The sequence below is a fragment of the Rhodnius prolixus genome, unplaced genomic scaffold (assembly GCF_049639745.1).
Source record: "Rhodnius prolixus isolate KJV_2025 unplaced genomic scaffold, Rpr scaffold_3, whole genome shotgun sequence".
NCBI lineage: Eukaryota > Metazoa > Arthropoda > Insecta > Hemiptera > Reduviidae > Rhodnius > Rhodnius prolixus.
Genome location: NW_027411603.1, coordinates 4,733,017 through 4,751,885, shown reverse-complemented (window position 1 = coordinate 4,751,885; position 18,869 = coordinate 4,733,017). Strand labels below are relative to the sequence as shown.

General features: G+C 36.1%; 1 protein-coding gene across 8 annotated transcripts in view; it reads right to left on the bottom strand.

The window, feature by feature from the left end:
* milt (trafficking kinesin-binding protein milt) overlaps positions 1-18,869 on the bottom strand; it is a 126,415-nt gene that overhangs the window by 81,181 nt on the left and 26,365 nt on the right. Inside the window, exons 1-2 of one of the 8 annotated variants that reach the window (XM_074127003.1) lie at positions 17,280-17,566; positions 815-990 (exon numbers count right to left, since the gene is read on the bottom strand). The exons of 6 other annotated variants lie outside the window; for them this stretch is intronic. In XM_074127003.1, coding sequence (XP_073983104.1) covers positions 815-839 — 25 coding nt within the window. In that variant the 5' untranslated portion in view covers positions 840-990; positions 17,280-17,566. Of the gene's footprint in view, positions 1-814; positions 991-17,279; positions 17,567-18,869 lie in introns of those variants that run through there. One more of the 8 variants, XM_074127002.1, reaches the window with a different exon arrangement.

Here is an 18,869-nt window from a genome sequence, read left to right as displayed (position 1 = left end):
AGGAGGAGGAGGATTTCAAACATATAATAATGATATGTTATGTCCACGTTATGTGGTAGAAAGGAAACGAATGTTTGACGATATATACAGGTGTTTAGAAGCACCATTTCGCTACGAAGACATTATATTCTCCACCAACATCTATGTGCTTAAATCTATAGCAGAGCTACAGAATGTATTTAAAAGTTATAGAAGGAAAGGATTACGGTGATTTTAATCTCGGTAAAGCTATAAGGATGGCAGGAATATAGAGTGCTGATCCATCTATTAGTTGTAGTTTATGTAAATAGTTGAGGGATGAATGTGTGAAGCGAATGTACGAGTATTTATAAGTAAGAATGGAGAGTGAGTGATATTCTAGGGATAAGCACCTAGACGATGCTGGCTGTATGGCGGAAGTTAATGCCAAAACAAAAAACTTTTAGAAGAAAAATAAGGAAAAACTGTTAAAATTGGGTGTTTTCCAAAAATTACGCTTTTTCGTACAGTTTTTAACGAACAACTCTCATCCATCTTAGACAGCACCCCTTCCGGGCTGTTATACGATTTTTCTTCTTCCGCTAAGGCGGCCAAGAAACCGAACTAAAGATTTTTAAAGACAGAAGTAATAAACCTTATTCTCACAAACTATTTCACTTGGCAACTTCCGACTTCTTATAACATAAAGAGTTTTAAAAGACAGAACTAAACCTTATTCTCGCGAACTATTTCCTTTGGCAACTTCCGACTTCTTATAACATTTTAGCCAAACTTTAGAAAACAAAAACCTAGAAAGTAAGTTGGCAGCAAATAGGCTAAACATAGGCTGGCTCACCTCTATTGAGTGTTGGCAAATACATGCGCAGTATAGTTTTGGCACCATCTCTGGCCACATGGAACAGACAATCCGAGAGTTCTCCAGCGGCTTCCAGGTCCCGGACTGCAGAGCCCCATGCTGCCGCTCCTTCTTCATCGCATCTCCTTCTGCTCGTCCGACCATACACAGCATCACTTTTTTTTTTTTTAAATCATACCACTTACATACTTCTCCTCTATACTATTTTACTCTTTTTTACCCAAAATATTGGGTGGTTTTAATACATGATTCTGTGCCGTTCAATTACAAGATATTTTTTTTATTCTTTTGCAAGATAGTATTGACGGTTTAGATGATCAAACGTTGTCAGTGATAGAGGCTAGAAGTTTGTCTGTTTGCTGGGCCTTCTCCAGAAGTGTGGAATGCTACAAAAAAGCTGAAGAAGACCTTCGACCTCTTTCTCTGCAGAAGTTTAACCAGGTAGAGCAACATACCGCAGAGGCCTACTGGACAAATTTGTGCTCTGAAATGAGCATCTGAGATAGGGGAGCCGAAGATATACGAAAACTCCCATTTTTTTTTTTTTTCTAGGACTGCCAGGGTGCGCTAAAAGCGCTAGCAGCTTCTGAAAACTATCTCCGCACTGGTTGGAAATATGGAGTCCCAGAGGTGGTTGTTGTTCCGACGCCATAAAGAAGTCCTTGGAGCTTCTACTCCCCATTTCTTCGGTACAGGGCAACGGCTTGGATGGGAGTACAACCTAACCTGGAAGACCATTTCAGGAATCTAAACGCAGTAAAAAAAAAAAAATGCTTATGGTCGATCTACGTGAAATTAGGTCTGAGAAGATCCTGGAGTACGGTTAGAACCAGATTAACCTGGTAATTGGTTCTCCTTACTGTCATAATTGCGAAGGCTGTGAGTTTATAACTACCAAAACATCTGTTTAGGTTCTTGCAGGAGAAAAGGACTCCTCATCTCCCTCCCAGATTTCAATGTGTTGTCAAAGGCAGATTTCACAGAATGAAATATTTGGCTCACACAGCCTCTAAGAACAGAAGAGCTACAAACCTATCATAAGGCAACACCGGTAAGGCAGTGAGCCTTACCCCTAAAAAGTGTTACGAGCATTACTATCCAAGTCTGTGGTCAATTTGAGTTATTTCACAGGAATGCAAGTGGGCTGTCCTCGCTTAAGAGGGTTTTTGTGGCTCCAAATACTAAAGAAACATTATTGGCAAAGAAACAATCCTCTTCAGACCCAGAACATCCCAACCCAATCTTCAGACCCAGAGCACTAATTAGTTGATCAATCTCTTCCGCTGATAATCTCTAGTTAAACTAGTGAATTGAGATGATGTAGAAGGAGAAACTTCTTCAGGTCTTCTTAACAATCCATTCTTGGACTTCAATAGTGCCTCAACAAAACCACAAAAACCTTTTTGCAGACTATACCAAACTCATCGGCATCTACAATTCTATCCTGCAAAAGAATGTAAACAAAGAAATCTTGCAATAGGGTGGGAGGCACCATTCTACGCATCAACTCAATTAACTATAAGTAATTTTATTTCAACTTGAGGTTTCCTTTTTTTATTATTATTGCGTGAAGTACTTAATTATAGATATTACAACATATGGGCGAGTTATCGACAATGGGATTTAGATAAAGGGTAAGATAGATGGGCTAGCACGAGTACGGTCTGGGTTGATTCAATCGCCAGAAGGTGATTTAAAGGTTATTCTTGCGCATTTCAGTTTTAATTTCCCTCATCTCGCCACTGTTTTAACGCTGGTTTTCCATTTCCACTTTTCGCTGGATAATGCCATGTTATGAACTCCCAACAGTTCCAAAAAAGAGGTTTAAATCCCACTTTTGAGTCTTAGTTACATTACAATAAACAGTGAAAGCTCTTTAGAATAAAGCCTCTTAACTTCCCTCGACATAAAGTGTCCATGACTACTCTCGACTTAAAGTTTCCTTCACTCCCCCGAATTAGAGTGTCCTTAACTTCCCTTGACTTAAGGTGCACTTAACTTCCCTCGACTTAAAGTTCCCTTAACACCCCTCGACTTAAAGTGCCCTTAACTCCCCTCGACTTAAAGTGCCCCTAACTCCCCTTAACTTAAAGTGCACTTAACACCCCTCGACTTAAAGTTTCCTTAACTCCCCCCGACTTAATCGAACTTTCCTGGAAAAGTGTATCACATTAATGTTACATACCACCCAGAGCACAATCAGCACAACAAGCTGAAAGCCAGTCGTAGGAGCCACTTGCGAGGAAGTAGTGGAAAATCCTTCTGTATATTGACATTTCCGACAGACCGATTCAACCAAAACCTCTTTGAGGCATCCACAAAGTTAACATCTAAGCTAAATAACGAATTTGAACTCGTTTACCTCTACAAATTGTGGGCTTATTCCAGCTTTCTAGCTGTATTTCTAATGAAGATATAAAGGTATAAAAAGTTTTGAGAGATTTGCATTTCCTTCATATTTCGAATAGCTGTTTTCTCCTCTTCTTGTTATTGTTAACTTTGCGAAAATAAGTAATTATAGAACACGTTCGAATGTACTAATTACCAATTTAAAGGTTAATAATAAGGATTAAACATATAATCAACATTCCGAATTTTAAGAAAAAGAAGTTTACCGGAAGTCCCACTTTTTAGTACCAATTCTAAGTTTCAAAAAACGTATAAAGGAAGTCGTGTGAGTATTAACACTTAATTTTCTGAGTGTTTCATTTATGAATTTCAAGTTTTTTTTTAAGAATAGTAAAAACAGCGACATATTTGTTTTTTTTTCCTCCTTTGAGAAAGTTTTGACGACAGACTGACAAAATCTTGGTGATTCGAATATAGGACCTCTCGATTCCAGTTTCCCCTGATTAGAATTTAGCATTCAAAATAAAGAAAAGAAATGTTTTTTAAAAAAAGGCAACAATAAAGGAAAACACGTCTTCTTTTGTGTGAAAGTGAACGTTCACTTTCAGACTTCCACAACTTTTGCTTCTTTCATTCGATCTGTCCATAAATTACTGGAATAACTTTCTTAATAAATTGAATTTAAAAAAAAGAAAAAGCAATTAACACCACCAATCCAATGGGAACACACACAATGTTTAGGCTTTCACTGGGCAATTCATTTGGACACAACGTACTTTTTTTTTACGTACATATATACGAAGAATAAATATCGAAATAACCACCAACCAACATCTGACCAAGGCAGACAGACGAACGGACAAACAAAAATAATTATTTTCTTTAAATAAACAATAAATAGCATAAATAAAATGGGACCATTTTCCCTATTACACCAATATTGTTATCGGGAAGTTCCTTTTTATGACGCATCTAATGGCACTCGCGCGATTTTCTCAATTTCCAACTCATTAACCATAACTTACTTATTTTTATAGAAAATCTCCTTAACAAAAACTTACAGTTTAAAATGTTAAGTATAAGGGTTGATTAAACGCCAAAATGCAAACAAATCAGCAAGTATCCATCATTTCATTTATACTTCATTGATATTATTTAAGTAATTTTACTGCATTAATTTTTCCTTCACATTTTTAGAATTTATTAGATGTCACAGACCCTTATGCTGGCCATTTTCGTCTACAAAATATATGTAGCAAGTAGCACTGTAGATTGACTGTAATATCTAGTTATTTATAATAATCAAACTATTAATTACAGGTTAAAAAGAAAAACGTTATAAAAAATAAAAAAAAATTATGAGGCTAAAAAATTCAAAACCTTTTTTTAAAAAATGCTTATATCAACATACATCAATGATTTTATTTATTTTTATTTTTAAATAAAAATCGTCGGTTTAAGTTCATTCTTCGATTAAAGTAATTGTTATTGTATGAAGTAGTCAAACGTTTATAATAATAGGTAATAATTACCTGGCTTTATCGCAAATAATACAGTTTCAATTACATTCTCCATCTAGGTATTCATCCTTAAATGTTGTATATATGTAATATAAAATAAATAAGATATGCATATTTTTAGGACAGCTAATTATTCCAGTATTTTACTATAAGTAAAATTAGGGGGACTAAATTAAATTACAATTGAGAAATGAATAATTGTTGTTGAATAATCTACTTGTTATTAACTGTGTGTTATTTATACTCACGAATATTTCGGTAAGACGAATCCAAGACAGTAGCCGACTATAACTTTGTCTTTTTCTACTTTAACATGCATGTACGTATGTTATAAAAGTGATTTATCATAATTATAACAAAAAAATATTATGAATGAAGTGGCCAGCATAAGGGTCTGTGACATCTAATAAATTCTAAAAAATGTGAAGGAAAAGTTAATGCAGTAAAATTACTTAAATAATATCAATGAAGTATTAATGAAATGTTGGGTACTCGCTGATTTGTGTACCTTTTGGCGTTTAATCAACCCTTATACTTAACATTTTAAACTGTAAGTTTTTGTTAAGGAGATTTTTGTACCTTTTGGATAGATTTTTCTTTTTGTGTTTTTTGCAAAGTTACATATCTGCTTTACAGATTTTTTAAAATTTGGAATAGGCCATTCTATCATTATAACCTGATAAGCCGTTAAGTCGGAACCGTAACTACTGGAGAGATCTTTTTAAAGAATGATTATAGTTGCGGTCCCCAAACCATCCTCAATAACAATTTTTTTGAAAAAGCGTTTTGAATATCATAGGAAGGTATTTGTGCGTAAATAGCAAAATTAAACTGCGATTTCAGTACTTCCTTTTAAGAGGAGTAAGAAAAATAAACTACCATTGCAGTACTTCTCCCTAAAAGGCAAAGATTTTTTAATCGAACGACAATTCATTGATTTAAATACGTTCACTCATTGATAATTTAAACGATTGCAGTACTTCCTCTTAGTAGGTGCAAGAGCATCAGCAATGTAGAGGAGCTTTAACCACTTATTCGAGCTGAATTTTATCAAAATCGTACTAAGCATTAAAGAAATATTGGTAATAATAGATAGTTTTAGAAAGGGCCTTTACTTGGGTGGGGCAAACTCCCCTCCTTATGAGGCACGGCGTCGAGACTTTTAAAGTGCAAATCTGTACAAAATTTCGATTTGAATGACACTTCATTCATGAAAATCGGTTCACGTCTCGATAATTTGAAACGATTGCTATACTTCCTCTTAACAAGAGTAAGAGCTGGTCGCCGCTTTATTGTTACGTAGGAGAGAGCCTTATCCCTATCATCCTACCAAATTTTATCAAAATCGGGCCAAGATTTACAGAGTAATTAGTAATAATAATTTTGGAGGGGGCCTTACATAAAGGGGGCTAACTCCTCTCCCATTCGATGTTCAGCATCGAGACCCCCAAAAGGCACATCTACATAAAATTCCGAATCGAATGACACCTCATTCATGAAAATCGGTTCACGCGTTTAGGCGCTACGTTGTTTACAAAAAAGGTAACAACAACAACAACAACAAGAAGAACAAGAACAAGAACATTTTTTGAAAAAGCCGTTTTTGCTCATTTTTGGCAACTTTTTTCTCGAAACCTATTAGATCTGGGGGGTTGCAAAAAAATTACAGTTATAAAGCAGGGTTTGCCGTATATTATAAAGAAAATTTGGGAATTTTATCTTTTATAGAAAAAGAGAAAAAAATTGTCAAAGTTGGGTGTTTTTCAACGTTACGCTTTTCGGGCAGTTTTTGACGATCAACCCTTATACAACTGTCCTACCGGACAGTTTTAATTTAACATAATTTAATAAAAATTCAGAAAATCACCATTGAATAAAAACTAATAATAATGGATTAATAATCAGAATTATTTTAAAATTAATTATAATTAAAACTGTCCGGTAGGACAGTTGTATAAGGGTCGATCGTCAAAAACTGCACGAAAAAGCGTAACGTTGAAAAACGCCCAACTTTGACAATTTTTTTTCTCTATTTCGATAAAAGATAAAATTCCCAAATTTTCTTTATAATATAGGGCAAACCCTCCTTTATAACTGTAATTTTTTGCAACGACCCAGATCTAATAGATTTCGAGAAAAAAGTTGCTGAAAATGAGCAAAAACCGCTTTTTCAGAAAATGTTCTTCTTACCTTTCTTTGTAAACAACGCAGCGCCTAAATGCGTGAACCGAATTTCATGAATGAGGTGTCATTCGATTCGGAATTTAATGCAGATGTGCCTTTTGGGGGTCTGGAGCTGTACTTAGAATGGGAGAAGGTTAAACAATGAGTATTTGCCACCACCTCTTTAGATACATCACAGTTAGCCTACGTCATGGCATTGATCTGAACTGATCTTGAGCATAATTCTCAAAAGGTGTTATTATATCACTCGTCACGGGGCAAAAGTCTTCAAAATCTTGGATTGTTGTTTCTCGTAAAGCTGTAGGGGATAAGATAAAAAAAAAAGAACCTGATTACGTGACTTCCCCCTGGTGGAACTTGAGCGGAACTCTGAAATGAAGGGAATTTCCGTTTTTGATTTTTTTTTTGAGTAGACGCACATACGCACAAATTGTGAGTGCATGAAAGAGGGAAGGAAGAGAGTCGAGACTAATTTCCGGTGGAAAACTCGGAAAGCACGAAAAATCTGCACGATTACAATACTTCCTCTTTTACTACAATGAGAGAGAGAGAGAGAAGGTAAGAAAAATTCACAGCATACAACACATTACTTATTAGTTCCGTTATTGACGACAACAGAGGGATAATGTTAAAACAATACTGGTGACAATAAATGCATTAAAAGGCAGGAAGGTCGTTTCTCTGGACGACGCCAGCCAAGTCAATAATTAATGACTAAGTGACCCACATTTTCCTTTTTCACTCCCCTCTCGTGGAAAACTTCAGTCAAATTATTTTCTATTGCGCAATGGTTTTCCATTTTCACTTTTTTCTCTCTCAAGAGATCGCAATGTAAAAAGTAAAGTAATCGCCTATTTTTTCAGGCAGGCTTTACGCCCAACTACCAAATTAGGTGTCGTGGACGGAGGCGACTAGCAAACATACTTTACTACAAAATTCCTCGGCGCCACAATAGCCGAGCGGTTATAGGCTAGACCCGCCTAACATACTTTACTTTTAAATCCTCATATTAACACATTAAATAAAATGCAAGGCCTAGACTGGTACCGCAATACATCTTAGCTTTGCGGGTCTAGCCTATAACCGTCTAACATACTTTACTTTTAAATCCTCATATTAACACATTAAATAAAATGCAAGGCCTAGACTAGTACCGCAATACATCTTAGCTTTGCGGGTCTAGCCTATAACCGTCTAACATACTTTACTTTTAAATCCTCATATAAACACATTAAATAAAATGCAAGGCCTAGACTAGTACCGCAATACATCTTAGCTTTGCGGGTCTAGCCTATAACCGTCTAACATACTTTACTTTTAAATCCTCATATTAACACATTAAATAAAATGTAAGGCCTAGACTAGTACCGCAATACATCTTAGCTTTGCGGGTCTAGCCTATAACCGCCTAACATACTTTACTTTTAAATCCTCATATCAACACATTAAATAGAATGCAAGGCCTAGACTAGTACCGCAATACATCTTAGCTTTGCGGGTCTAGCCTATAACCGTCTAACATACTTTACTTTTAAATCCTCATATTAACACATTAAATAAAATGCAAGGCCTAGACTAGTACCGCAATACATCTTAGCTTTGCGGGTCTAGCCTATAACCGCCTAACATACTTTACTTTTAAATCCTCATATCAACACATTAAATAGAATGCAAGGCCTAGACTAGTACCGCAATACATCTTAGCTTTGCGAGTCTAGCCTATAACCGCTCGGCTATTGTGGCGCCTAATCACAATGTGCTTGTACAATGACTTTTTAACAAATTATGGGGTAAAGTCGAGTTTTACGAAGAAGGGAAATAAATAAACAGCTAACCGTGAAATATACACTTTAAAAACTAATTTAAAAATAAATATATTCAAAATTAAAATGGCCGTATCAATGGTTCTCTTGTTTTTTAAACACTAAACGTTATCTAGATCAATTAAATAAACTCTATTTGTAGCACCACTCTCTGAATGTGGGACGAAGGAATAACAAAATTAAGAACATAATGAAGAATTAAAAAAAGACTTTCTAAAATGTACGCTCTATTTGGGAAGAGCAACATATCGCCAATGATTACCTAATTATGATAGTTCAACAAATATTTATGGCACTTCCCACAACAACTACGTCCAATGTAAATTGAGAATTAGTTAAAATATTATTTTTTTATTGGTTCAATACATGTAGTTATACAGGAAGTAGAACGTAGCAAACTCACACACACATGAATAGCTCTTCCGGTTTATTGGTTTCGTTTCAAAATTTAAAAACTTCATCTTTACTAATTTTAATTCGCACTTTACACGGAAATATCACTTCCGGGTAAAGGCCTCCTCCAAAATTGCTGTACAGGCGAATTTAAACTTTTTGCGACTTTCCTACACTGAGTTATAACCAACAATCTGCACTTCCAAAAAAGATAAACCAACACTCATAACCGTTTAACTCGTATGAATTACTTTTTCGTACTCAGGGACTTCCCCCCCCCATAAAAGTGTATTTCCGGTAAATATATATATATATAGTTTAGAGCTAGAGAACTCTCTTGACTAATTTGAATAACCATTTCACGGTATTAACCAAAAATCGCAGTAGCGTAAAGTAAGAACGATTTAGGAACTACTGGAATCGAGCGTGGCATAATCACTGAAGAAATGAAAATGAAAAATTAAAACCAGAGATTCTAATTTTAAATTCACTCTAGGGGGAACAACCAATAAACTGAAACTCGAGTTTATAATACCAACATCCGGGTGAAAAAAATTATAAAAAAAAACTGCAAACTCGATAATACGAAGGTCGTTTGAAAAGTCCGTGCAAAAATAAAAACTACTTAATTTTTTGGGGTAAACCTTTTTTATTTTTCAACATAGTCTCCTTTTAGGCTTATACACTTCGTCCAACGCTGCTCTAGTTTGTTGATCCCTTCCGAATAATAGGATTTGTCCAAGTCTGAAAAATAGCCATTCGTTTCTGCAATCACCTCCTCGTTTGAATAAAATCTTTTTCCCGCCAGCCATTTCTTCATATTGGGGAACAAATAGTAGTCCGAGGGAGCCAAGTCTGGAGAATAGGGGGGATGTGAAACGAGTTGGAACCCTATTTCCATTAATTTTGCGACCACAACTGCTGAGGTGTGGAGCTGGTGCGTTGTCGTGATGGAAAAGGACTTTTTTGTGGGCCAATCGTGGGCGTTTTTCTTGCAGCTCGGTTTTCAAACGGTCCAATAACGATGAATAATATGCACCTGTAATAGTTTTACCCTTTTCCAGATAGTCGGTGAGGATTATTCCTTGCGAATCCCAAAAGACAGTCGCCATAATCTTTCCGGCCGAAGGAACGGTCTTCGCCTTTTTTTTGGCGCAGATTCCCCTCTTGGTAACCCATTGTTTAGATTGTTCTTTGGTCTCAGGAGTGTAGTGATGTATCCATGTTTCATCCACAGTGACGAAACGACGCTTAAAGTCCTGCGGATTCTTCTGGAACAGCTGCAAACCGTCCTTGCAACACTTCACACGATTTCGTTTTTGGTCAAGCGTGAACAATCGCGGCACCCATCTTGCGGATAGCTTTGTCATGTACAAATGTTGATGCAAAATATTATGTACCCGTTCATTCGAGATACCCACAGCACTAGCAATCTCACGCACCTTCACTCTTCTGTCATCCATCACCATATCATGGATTTTATCAATGATTTCTGGAGTAGTAACCTCTACAGGGCGTCCAGAACGTTCAGCGTCACTTGTGCCCATATGGCCACTCCGAAAATTTTGAAACCACTTATAAACTGTTCTAATCGAAGGTGCAGAGTCACCATAATGTTTATCAAGCTTCTCTTTAGTCTCCTGAGGCGTTTTGCCTTTCATAAATTAGTGTTTAATCAACACACGAAATTCTTTTTCGTCCATTTTTTGAAAATCACTCGACTTCCTCGATTCAAACGAATGCCAAACACAAAGAAATAGACCGATCTGGCTGAAACTTGGTGTGTGTTCTTCCAAGAGATGCTACTAACTAAACATAATCTCGATACGCGCCAGTGGTGCTATCTCTCTGACTTTGCACGGACTTTTCAAACGACCCTCGTAGTACTTCTGCCTGATCATGAAGAAAAAATGGAATTAAGAAGAGCTCTGGATGAGGAACAAGAGCCTGGATGTCCTGGACGCAGCAAGCACACTAATTGGGAGATCATCCTGATTATAATTAAGGCAGCGAAAATTACAACGAAAAAAAGGGGTGAGGGATATTTATTATTTTTAAAGGAAGGTTGGTACCACTGGCCACGTCATTACCATTGCCTTTTTAATGATCTGAAATCTGATTTAGTAGCCTTAATTTTAATTCTTTTGGACAGAAGATTAAGCTTAACATTAGAAGGAATTAAAAAAAACAAAATAATTAATGAGTTGAACGTAATAATAAAGATTAATTAAATTAAATAATTTAGATTAGGCCTTAATGTATAAAACGCAATAATGATGACTCACGACAAGACACGACGAACAAGGGTCACTGACCATCTAACTATCCGTATAAGCGACCATTTAACTTTAAGTTCACACTTTAAAAGAATTTTCACCACGATAAAAATTGTGAAAACCTGTTTATTGGGGGGAAAAACCTCACAAAAAAGTGAAAAAAGAATCTAATGCGGAGTGGTTTCCGGTTCGAGAAATTTTTGCGCCAAACCGGAAGAAGGGACATTTAACCTAAATTAAAATTCTCGTAGGGCAGAAAAAAAAGAAACTTCCGCTCAAATGGTTGTTTAGAGGGGGAGTTCCGGGGGCTTTCCGCCGATCCTTGGTTTAAAGGAAGTTATTTTGTTCACGAGAAAAAAAAAAAAACACGAGAAACTGACTGAGATAGTCCGAGAAAGAGAGAGAGAGAGAGTTTCGAACTAAAGGGGACTTGGAAAAACCGGCTATTTTTCAAAGAAAATTAAAAATAAAAAATGTGACGTGATGGCAGCACAAAGAAAATGGGGGGGAAAAAGAAATCTTAATTTAAAAATAGAAAGTACATCATCGATTAGAGTAGCAATATTTTCTAATATAAACACCTACCATACCAATATAGAGGATATCGAATTACGCTATTTCTTTTATAATCGATAAGCGAGAGATTGGAATCAATTAAAGTGATTACAAAAAAAACTATATAAAAAGTGGCTCTAATTTCCAATTGTATTAACCATATGGAGTGGAGGGGGGGGGGAGTCGAAACAGGACACACTAATAAAATATTAATTTCATATTTACGAGTAATTACGGAAGTATTAAAAGGCTTCGATTGAAATCAGTCGAACGGAAGATATCGGCCTTACTTAATCAATTTCCCGTTAAGTTTTTAATAAAAGCATCTTCTCGAAAACAAGTCCTGCCATTTCCTTTACACTTGGTGCGCTAATTGCATACACTCAGACATATAACTCTTTATTTAAAGCTTCTTTCCGGGAAAGTACTGTCAAGAGTACTTCCGGAAGAAGGAAGGACAGGCTTTACTCGTAACGTGCCATTGCTGTACTATAAACCCACCTGTACAATAAAAATACTCAGGGAAGGAGATAATAATGATAGTAATAGTAATAATAGTAACAATAATAGTAAATATGATGATGATAATAATACGTGGACTCCCACGCAAGAGGTCCCGGGTTCGAATCCAGCAGCAGACCCTTAGATTTTCTCTTCCTAGGAGCTTCTTACAGCTCACTGTCCGGTGATGGACAGTGTTGCCTGTAACGAGAGAACACTGTCCGGAGGCCGGCAGTGCACTGGAAAAAGCTCCGGGTGCTAATAACCTCAGATGTTGATGCGCCAAAAAAAAAAAAAAATACGTGAACGTATTTATTGACGAGAAAGTCGCATGTCTTTTTAGGTTAGGTTTTTTACCGCAGGGTTGAAAGAATTTTTATACGAGTATTTCAACCCCGTTAGGTTAATTATAATTTAGTTTTAGTCTATTTTAGGGTGTGCAGGAATATTAGTTCAAAGAATTGCACATCCAACTACTAGGTAATTACCCAATCATATTCCACACTCCCCCTCGTCGACAAGGTCGTTGGGAATAAAGAGAGGATGTTTGGGGACAATCTTGTAAGCCCAGGCTTCACCCCTACCTTGTTAAGCAAGGTGTAAGTGATTGGAAGCCGTGGGTCTGCACACGTGTTATCCCAGCTCGTGTAGTATATGGAAATAAGAAGAACCATGATAGTGGGCGCTAATGGCCGAGATGTTGATGCGCCGGAAACAAACAAAAAAAAAACAATAAGAGAAAGGGAAGGGATTAGCTATGCGGTTAGCGTATTGGATTCCCACGCGGAGGTCCCGGGTTCTAGAATCCAGCTGCTGACCCATTAGATTTTCTTTTTTTAGAGAAGCTTCTTATAGCTCACTTGTCCCGGTGTTTTCTGTAACGAGGAGAACACTCTCTGGAGGCCCGGCAGTGCACAGAAGAAAAGCTCCGGGCGCCAATAACCTTAGATCTTGACGCGCCTTAAATCATAGTAATAATAGTGCAGTTAGTGTATCTGGGTTTCCCCACGCTGAGATCCTGGGGGTTCGAATGCAGCAGCTGGCTCTAAGACTTTCTCTTCCTAGGAGCTTCTCACAGATCACTGTCTAGTGAAGATCAGTTTTATTGTAACGAGAGAATATTACCCGAATGCTGACAATGCAAGCAAAAAAAGCGGACATCAGCCAATTAAAATTGATTAAAAAAAATAATAAAATGTGAAACTGAATTTCGAAATTTGAATTAGATCGGCTGGCCGGAAGTGCCATTTAAAGTGAATAGATCTTCCGGATAGATAGATCATTTTCGAAAATGGCTCCTAACATTTTATTTAACTTAAAACAGATTCAAAATTTTCTTACTAGAAAATATAAATAAATATAAATAAAATTTTAGACAAAAATAGCGTGTTCAATTAAGAACTGCTAAGTAATGGTTTGAACGGAGAATATTTACTGATTTAGCAAATTATTTTTAGACAGCAGCGTAGAGTAGGGGGAGAAAACTCTTTAAATAACTGAATCTGTGGTGGGGTGTGCAAGGGAGGAAAATCTACGAAGATTTTCAAATTAAGAAAAACACATACTTTTTGGGAGGGGAGGCTGTGATGGTGCACGGAACCTTTTCCATTGCTAGTCTTGGTACAGTGATCTCTCTCGTTACATATAACAATGACCACTACCGGACATTGAGCTCTCAAGGAAAAGCAAACCTAAGGGGCTCTGTATCTGAATTCTGGACTCGGGGATCTCCGAGAGGGAACACCTTATTATCGAATTATTACGACAAAGTTATTGTTAAGCATTATTTTTTTTTATAAGAAAAGTTCAAAAATTTGGAAAAAAATCTGTTACCAAGAAGACTATCTCTAAAAACTAATCCAACAAAAAAATATCAATTTCAATACGCGTATTTAAAACTCGCGCATAAGACCCCCCCCCCCCCATTAATTTTCCCCACGGGAAGTATCTTTCCCACTAATTGCATCCACCAATCAATCGCAGGACCACGAAAACACCTTATAAAAAAAAGAAATCCCAAAAAAACAACGAGGCACACAGATCGTAGCAACAAATTTAATCCTGCCCCAAAGACATCAAGACCGAATTATACTTACAAGAGAAATTACGACGAAATTCCGGAAATGCCCTTAATCCAAATCTCAACAATACGATTAACCATTACATAGTATTTCCGATCGAGAAACTTTGATCGCTAAATTTTTACTCATTTCCCCAATACACTTCCGTTTTACCAACTCCAAGGAATCCTTAAAAAGCAGGCACTTCCGGTTAAATATAAATAATTTAAAAGTAAAAATAAAAAGACGATAAAAATCGTGGGTGTCACCACGATAACGCGATATTCTACCAGATAATAAAGAAAAAAATAAAATGATAAGGTCTGTGATAAGAACCTTAAAAAAAAAAATCAAATCTAACTGTACGCGATAGTTGACTAAGAATGTTAATTTAATTGCATATATTTATAACTGATGCTGTAAAAAAAGAAGATTCTGGAATACCACGCGCAGGGAAGGAAGCTGTGAGCTCTAGATAATGATTATGGTAATTAACAAGAATGAAATATATAACAGATTACCTCTCTGCTAGAAAAAAATAATCTACTTTGAAAAAATTAAATGTTCTAATCTCATTCGCGTTTAGAATATTAGTTTGTACGTATGTCTACCTGTTGCTTTAATGAATCCACGTTATGCTACATGGTCTATATATTCTATTATAGTTCTAGATTTATAACGCAATATAAATCTTAAACTGGACAGCAGAAAACAATCTAAGCTTTCAATTGTTTAGACAAGATTTTTATCTGGGACTTACACGACTATCTATCTCTCTAACTACAATAATCAAGTTTCTATGGAGGTGAGGCTAGTAAATAACGAGACTGATGCTGTAAAACATTTTATTTTATATTTAAACATATTTAGTTATTATCACCTTCAATATACATCCCTCCCCTATCCCTACAACGTACCATGCGAATTTACCATTGTTCGAAAGACAGTGCTGGAAGTCTTTTTCTGTCTGAGCGTACCGCTTTTTCTTTCACAGCTTCAAAGGACTGAAATCGTGTTCCATTTTAATGCAGATTTGACTTTGGGGGGAAACAGATCTAAAGTCACATGGGGCCAGGTCAGGCGAATAAGACCTAGAAACTGGGATGTTGTACTTGGCTAGAAACGTCTTGACAGACAATGCAGTGTGAGCTGGCGCCGGTTGTCTTGATGGAGAACCCCACAAAAAATTGGGTCGTTTTTTCCTTACTCTTTCACAGAGTTGAGCAAGCACCTCAACGGTAGTAATGTTGATTAATTATAATCGATATTTTCATCCGTTTTGGGACGTGGAAGGGCGACCCGGGTGGTCATCATCTCCGACGTCTTCTCGGCCATATTGGAAACGCTTGAACCACTCCAAAAACTCGCGCACGTGATTAACATTCATCGCCATAAACTTCTTTTAATAAAAGATAAGTTTCAGTAGCGATTTTACCCAAGTTTTGATGTGATATTTCACGACAATTCGTTGCTCTTATACATGATGTGTAGTATCATGTTTTCGGCAAAACGAAACTAACACCTCTAGTACACAAACAAAGGGTTCCGGTCAGACGAGATTTCTGTACAAACACGAGAGACGCTGCACAATCGAAAGAGAGAAGGCTTTACGCTGCACAGCTCGGTGGGTCGTTAAGATTTGGCGCATGCATATTTCTTCTGTAGCAGCATCAGTCTCGTTAATTAATAGCCACTCCTCGTAAACCAATAAGAGTTCCTCCAAAATTCATTAAGTTCAAAACGCACTTAATTCTTGGTTATATTCAGTTTTCGAAACCCATACAGCAACTTTAAAATTAACTCTTTAGATTGTAGTGTAACCTAATTTCATCATACCTGAACTTAACGAAGTAAAACTAAGTACAAAAATAGTCATTGAAAGCCCACTTATGAGAGGAAAAAGTCAATAAAGTGGTTACTTCCGGTAAAAAGATCGCTAAGTTTAAGCCGGGTCCTCTAAAGAAGCCCCAATCTAAAAAGTTTAAGCTAACATGCAATTTTTGAGATATTTTTTCCTTAAAACCAACAAATAAGATCATTTTAACTAAAGAATTTCTTTAATCAGACTTAAGAGAATCTTAAAAAAAAGAAGATACTTCTCGAAAACAGGGAAGCAGATATATGAATTCCTCTTAAGAAAGTTCCGACTAAAATTTAAAGTTAACAAGACCACCAAACTGCAAACCCTAACCTCTACGGGATGAACTATTCAAAACTATTTGATAAGAACGCTTAAATCCCAATAGTAAATTTAAAAACCCCAAAAAACATATGTTCACATACATTTTAATGATAAAATTAAAAATATTTATCCAAATAAACTAAAACAAAGTCTGTTTTAGTACAAAACGTTAGAAATACACAAAAAATACACTTTCAACATGAGCTGTAGAGTCACTAGATAAAAAGAATTTCAAGGGACCAGCTATTTATTACACAACAACTATCTAGAATGTAGTAAGGTCTATTCACTAGTATGATCTTGCAAAGGAAACGTTGGAAAATTATTCACCAAGAAGTAATGGAAAAACTATAAATCACTTTTTTTTAAAAAAATAATAACTCAATTCTAACGTATAACCTTTTAAAAATCTTTTTAAATTTTCTAGCAAAATCATATGATAATAAAATAAACGAAAATAGGTTTCAAAGCTACAGGTTATTTCACGTTATTCTCCGGGCAAAACTAAACAAGGTCAATTCCTGTTAACGATAAACCTCAAATTGAAATAATTTCTCTTTTTTTTTTAATAGAAAGATGAATTTAAATGATGTAAACAAACCTCTCCGTGATTAATGACGGTTACACTTGTATGATGGTAAAATATTAGAAGAGAATTTCTCTTACATTCATAACGAACAAAATTATTCTTCTATTGATATTAATTAAAAACATGACACAATTAAACTAACTGAATTCAAGAAAACAAATAATTATTTTTACTTCTTTTTTTCTTAGTAGTACTGATAACACAAACACATCACGCGCACAAACAACCCCAAAACAAGCAATAAGAACATATGACCGTGTCACCACTAGCAGCGGTGAACTAATACTACCAACTTTAGCGCGGGCTATGCGGCGGAAGGTTTGCTAACCAACTAGAAAGAAACCTGACAGTTACCCCCACCACCTATCATACAAACACGCCCTACCAACATTACAAAAGTTTTTGCTACTGTGTATTGTAACACTGACAAATATGCAGCCAGGCTAGATAGCGCTACTACAGTGTCAAAGGTCACATGATATAGAGAAATAAATATCTGATGAGAACTCACGACGACTTTCTCCAAAAAAAATTCTAATAATTTAATTACTATTTTGGATCAATAAACGAACGATATTAGAGCAAATAATGGAATTTTTAAGGCACCAGAACAGTACGTAAAGTTACAATTAAACGGTGGAATACTCGAACGTTTCTATCGCAGAAATTTTATTAATCAAATAATTTTGAAACAAATCACAAATAAAGATTGATCAACATTAGGTCAAGGAGTATTTAAAGCATAAACGAAATCGACTGAGCTACCTACATACATTCTAGAAAATCTAAAAAAAATGAACAAAATCAAATCAAATCTAGAGTAAAACTTTCGATTAGCGAATGTTCTTTAAACTCGATATTTTACGAATGAAAAATTTAACTTTCCCTTATAATCTGGAATAAGACAGGAAATAGTGCCTGAAACTAAAAAATTGTAGTTTAGAGGGAAGCCTAACCACGAATCAGAATGGAGAAGCGGTAACACACCAAAAACATTCTACATTCTACAGACTCTCTTCATCAGAGAGGAGATCGCGAGGCTGACTGTCTCTTAAGACGTCTGGAAATGTTCTTGAAGATAGATGTTGTACCAGTGGATTGTGATTTGTTTGAATGTTAAGATGGAATTTTTCTGTAACGTGAATTCAGCAACTTGTATTGCAAGAAAGGAATGTTCAAGTCTGTGTGAATGGTTTGATTGGTGACGTAGAAAGGAGCGTTTACTATAGAGCGAAGAATTTTAGATTGCAAGGACTGGATCCTTTGCAGATTTGAGCGTTTGGTTGAACCGCCACAGTTCGATGCCATTAGCCCCCAGGACTGGCTTTAATATACTTACATAAATAAGTCTTTTGTTGTCCAGAGTGAGTTTTGATCTGTTTTCGAGTAGTCTTTTCAATTGTCAGAAGCGTCTGTTGAGTTCTGTTGCTCCTTAAGTCGAGAATGAGGGTTCCATATAAGTCTTTTGTCAAGGTAAAGCCCAAGGTAGCGGACTACGTTGTCTGCTAGTAAAGGAATAAGATTGTAAAAGACAGGAGGGAAGAGTGATGCGTCGAAGAGTGAAAGTAATGTTTTGAGATTTTGTTTCGTTCAGTTTGATAG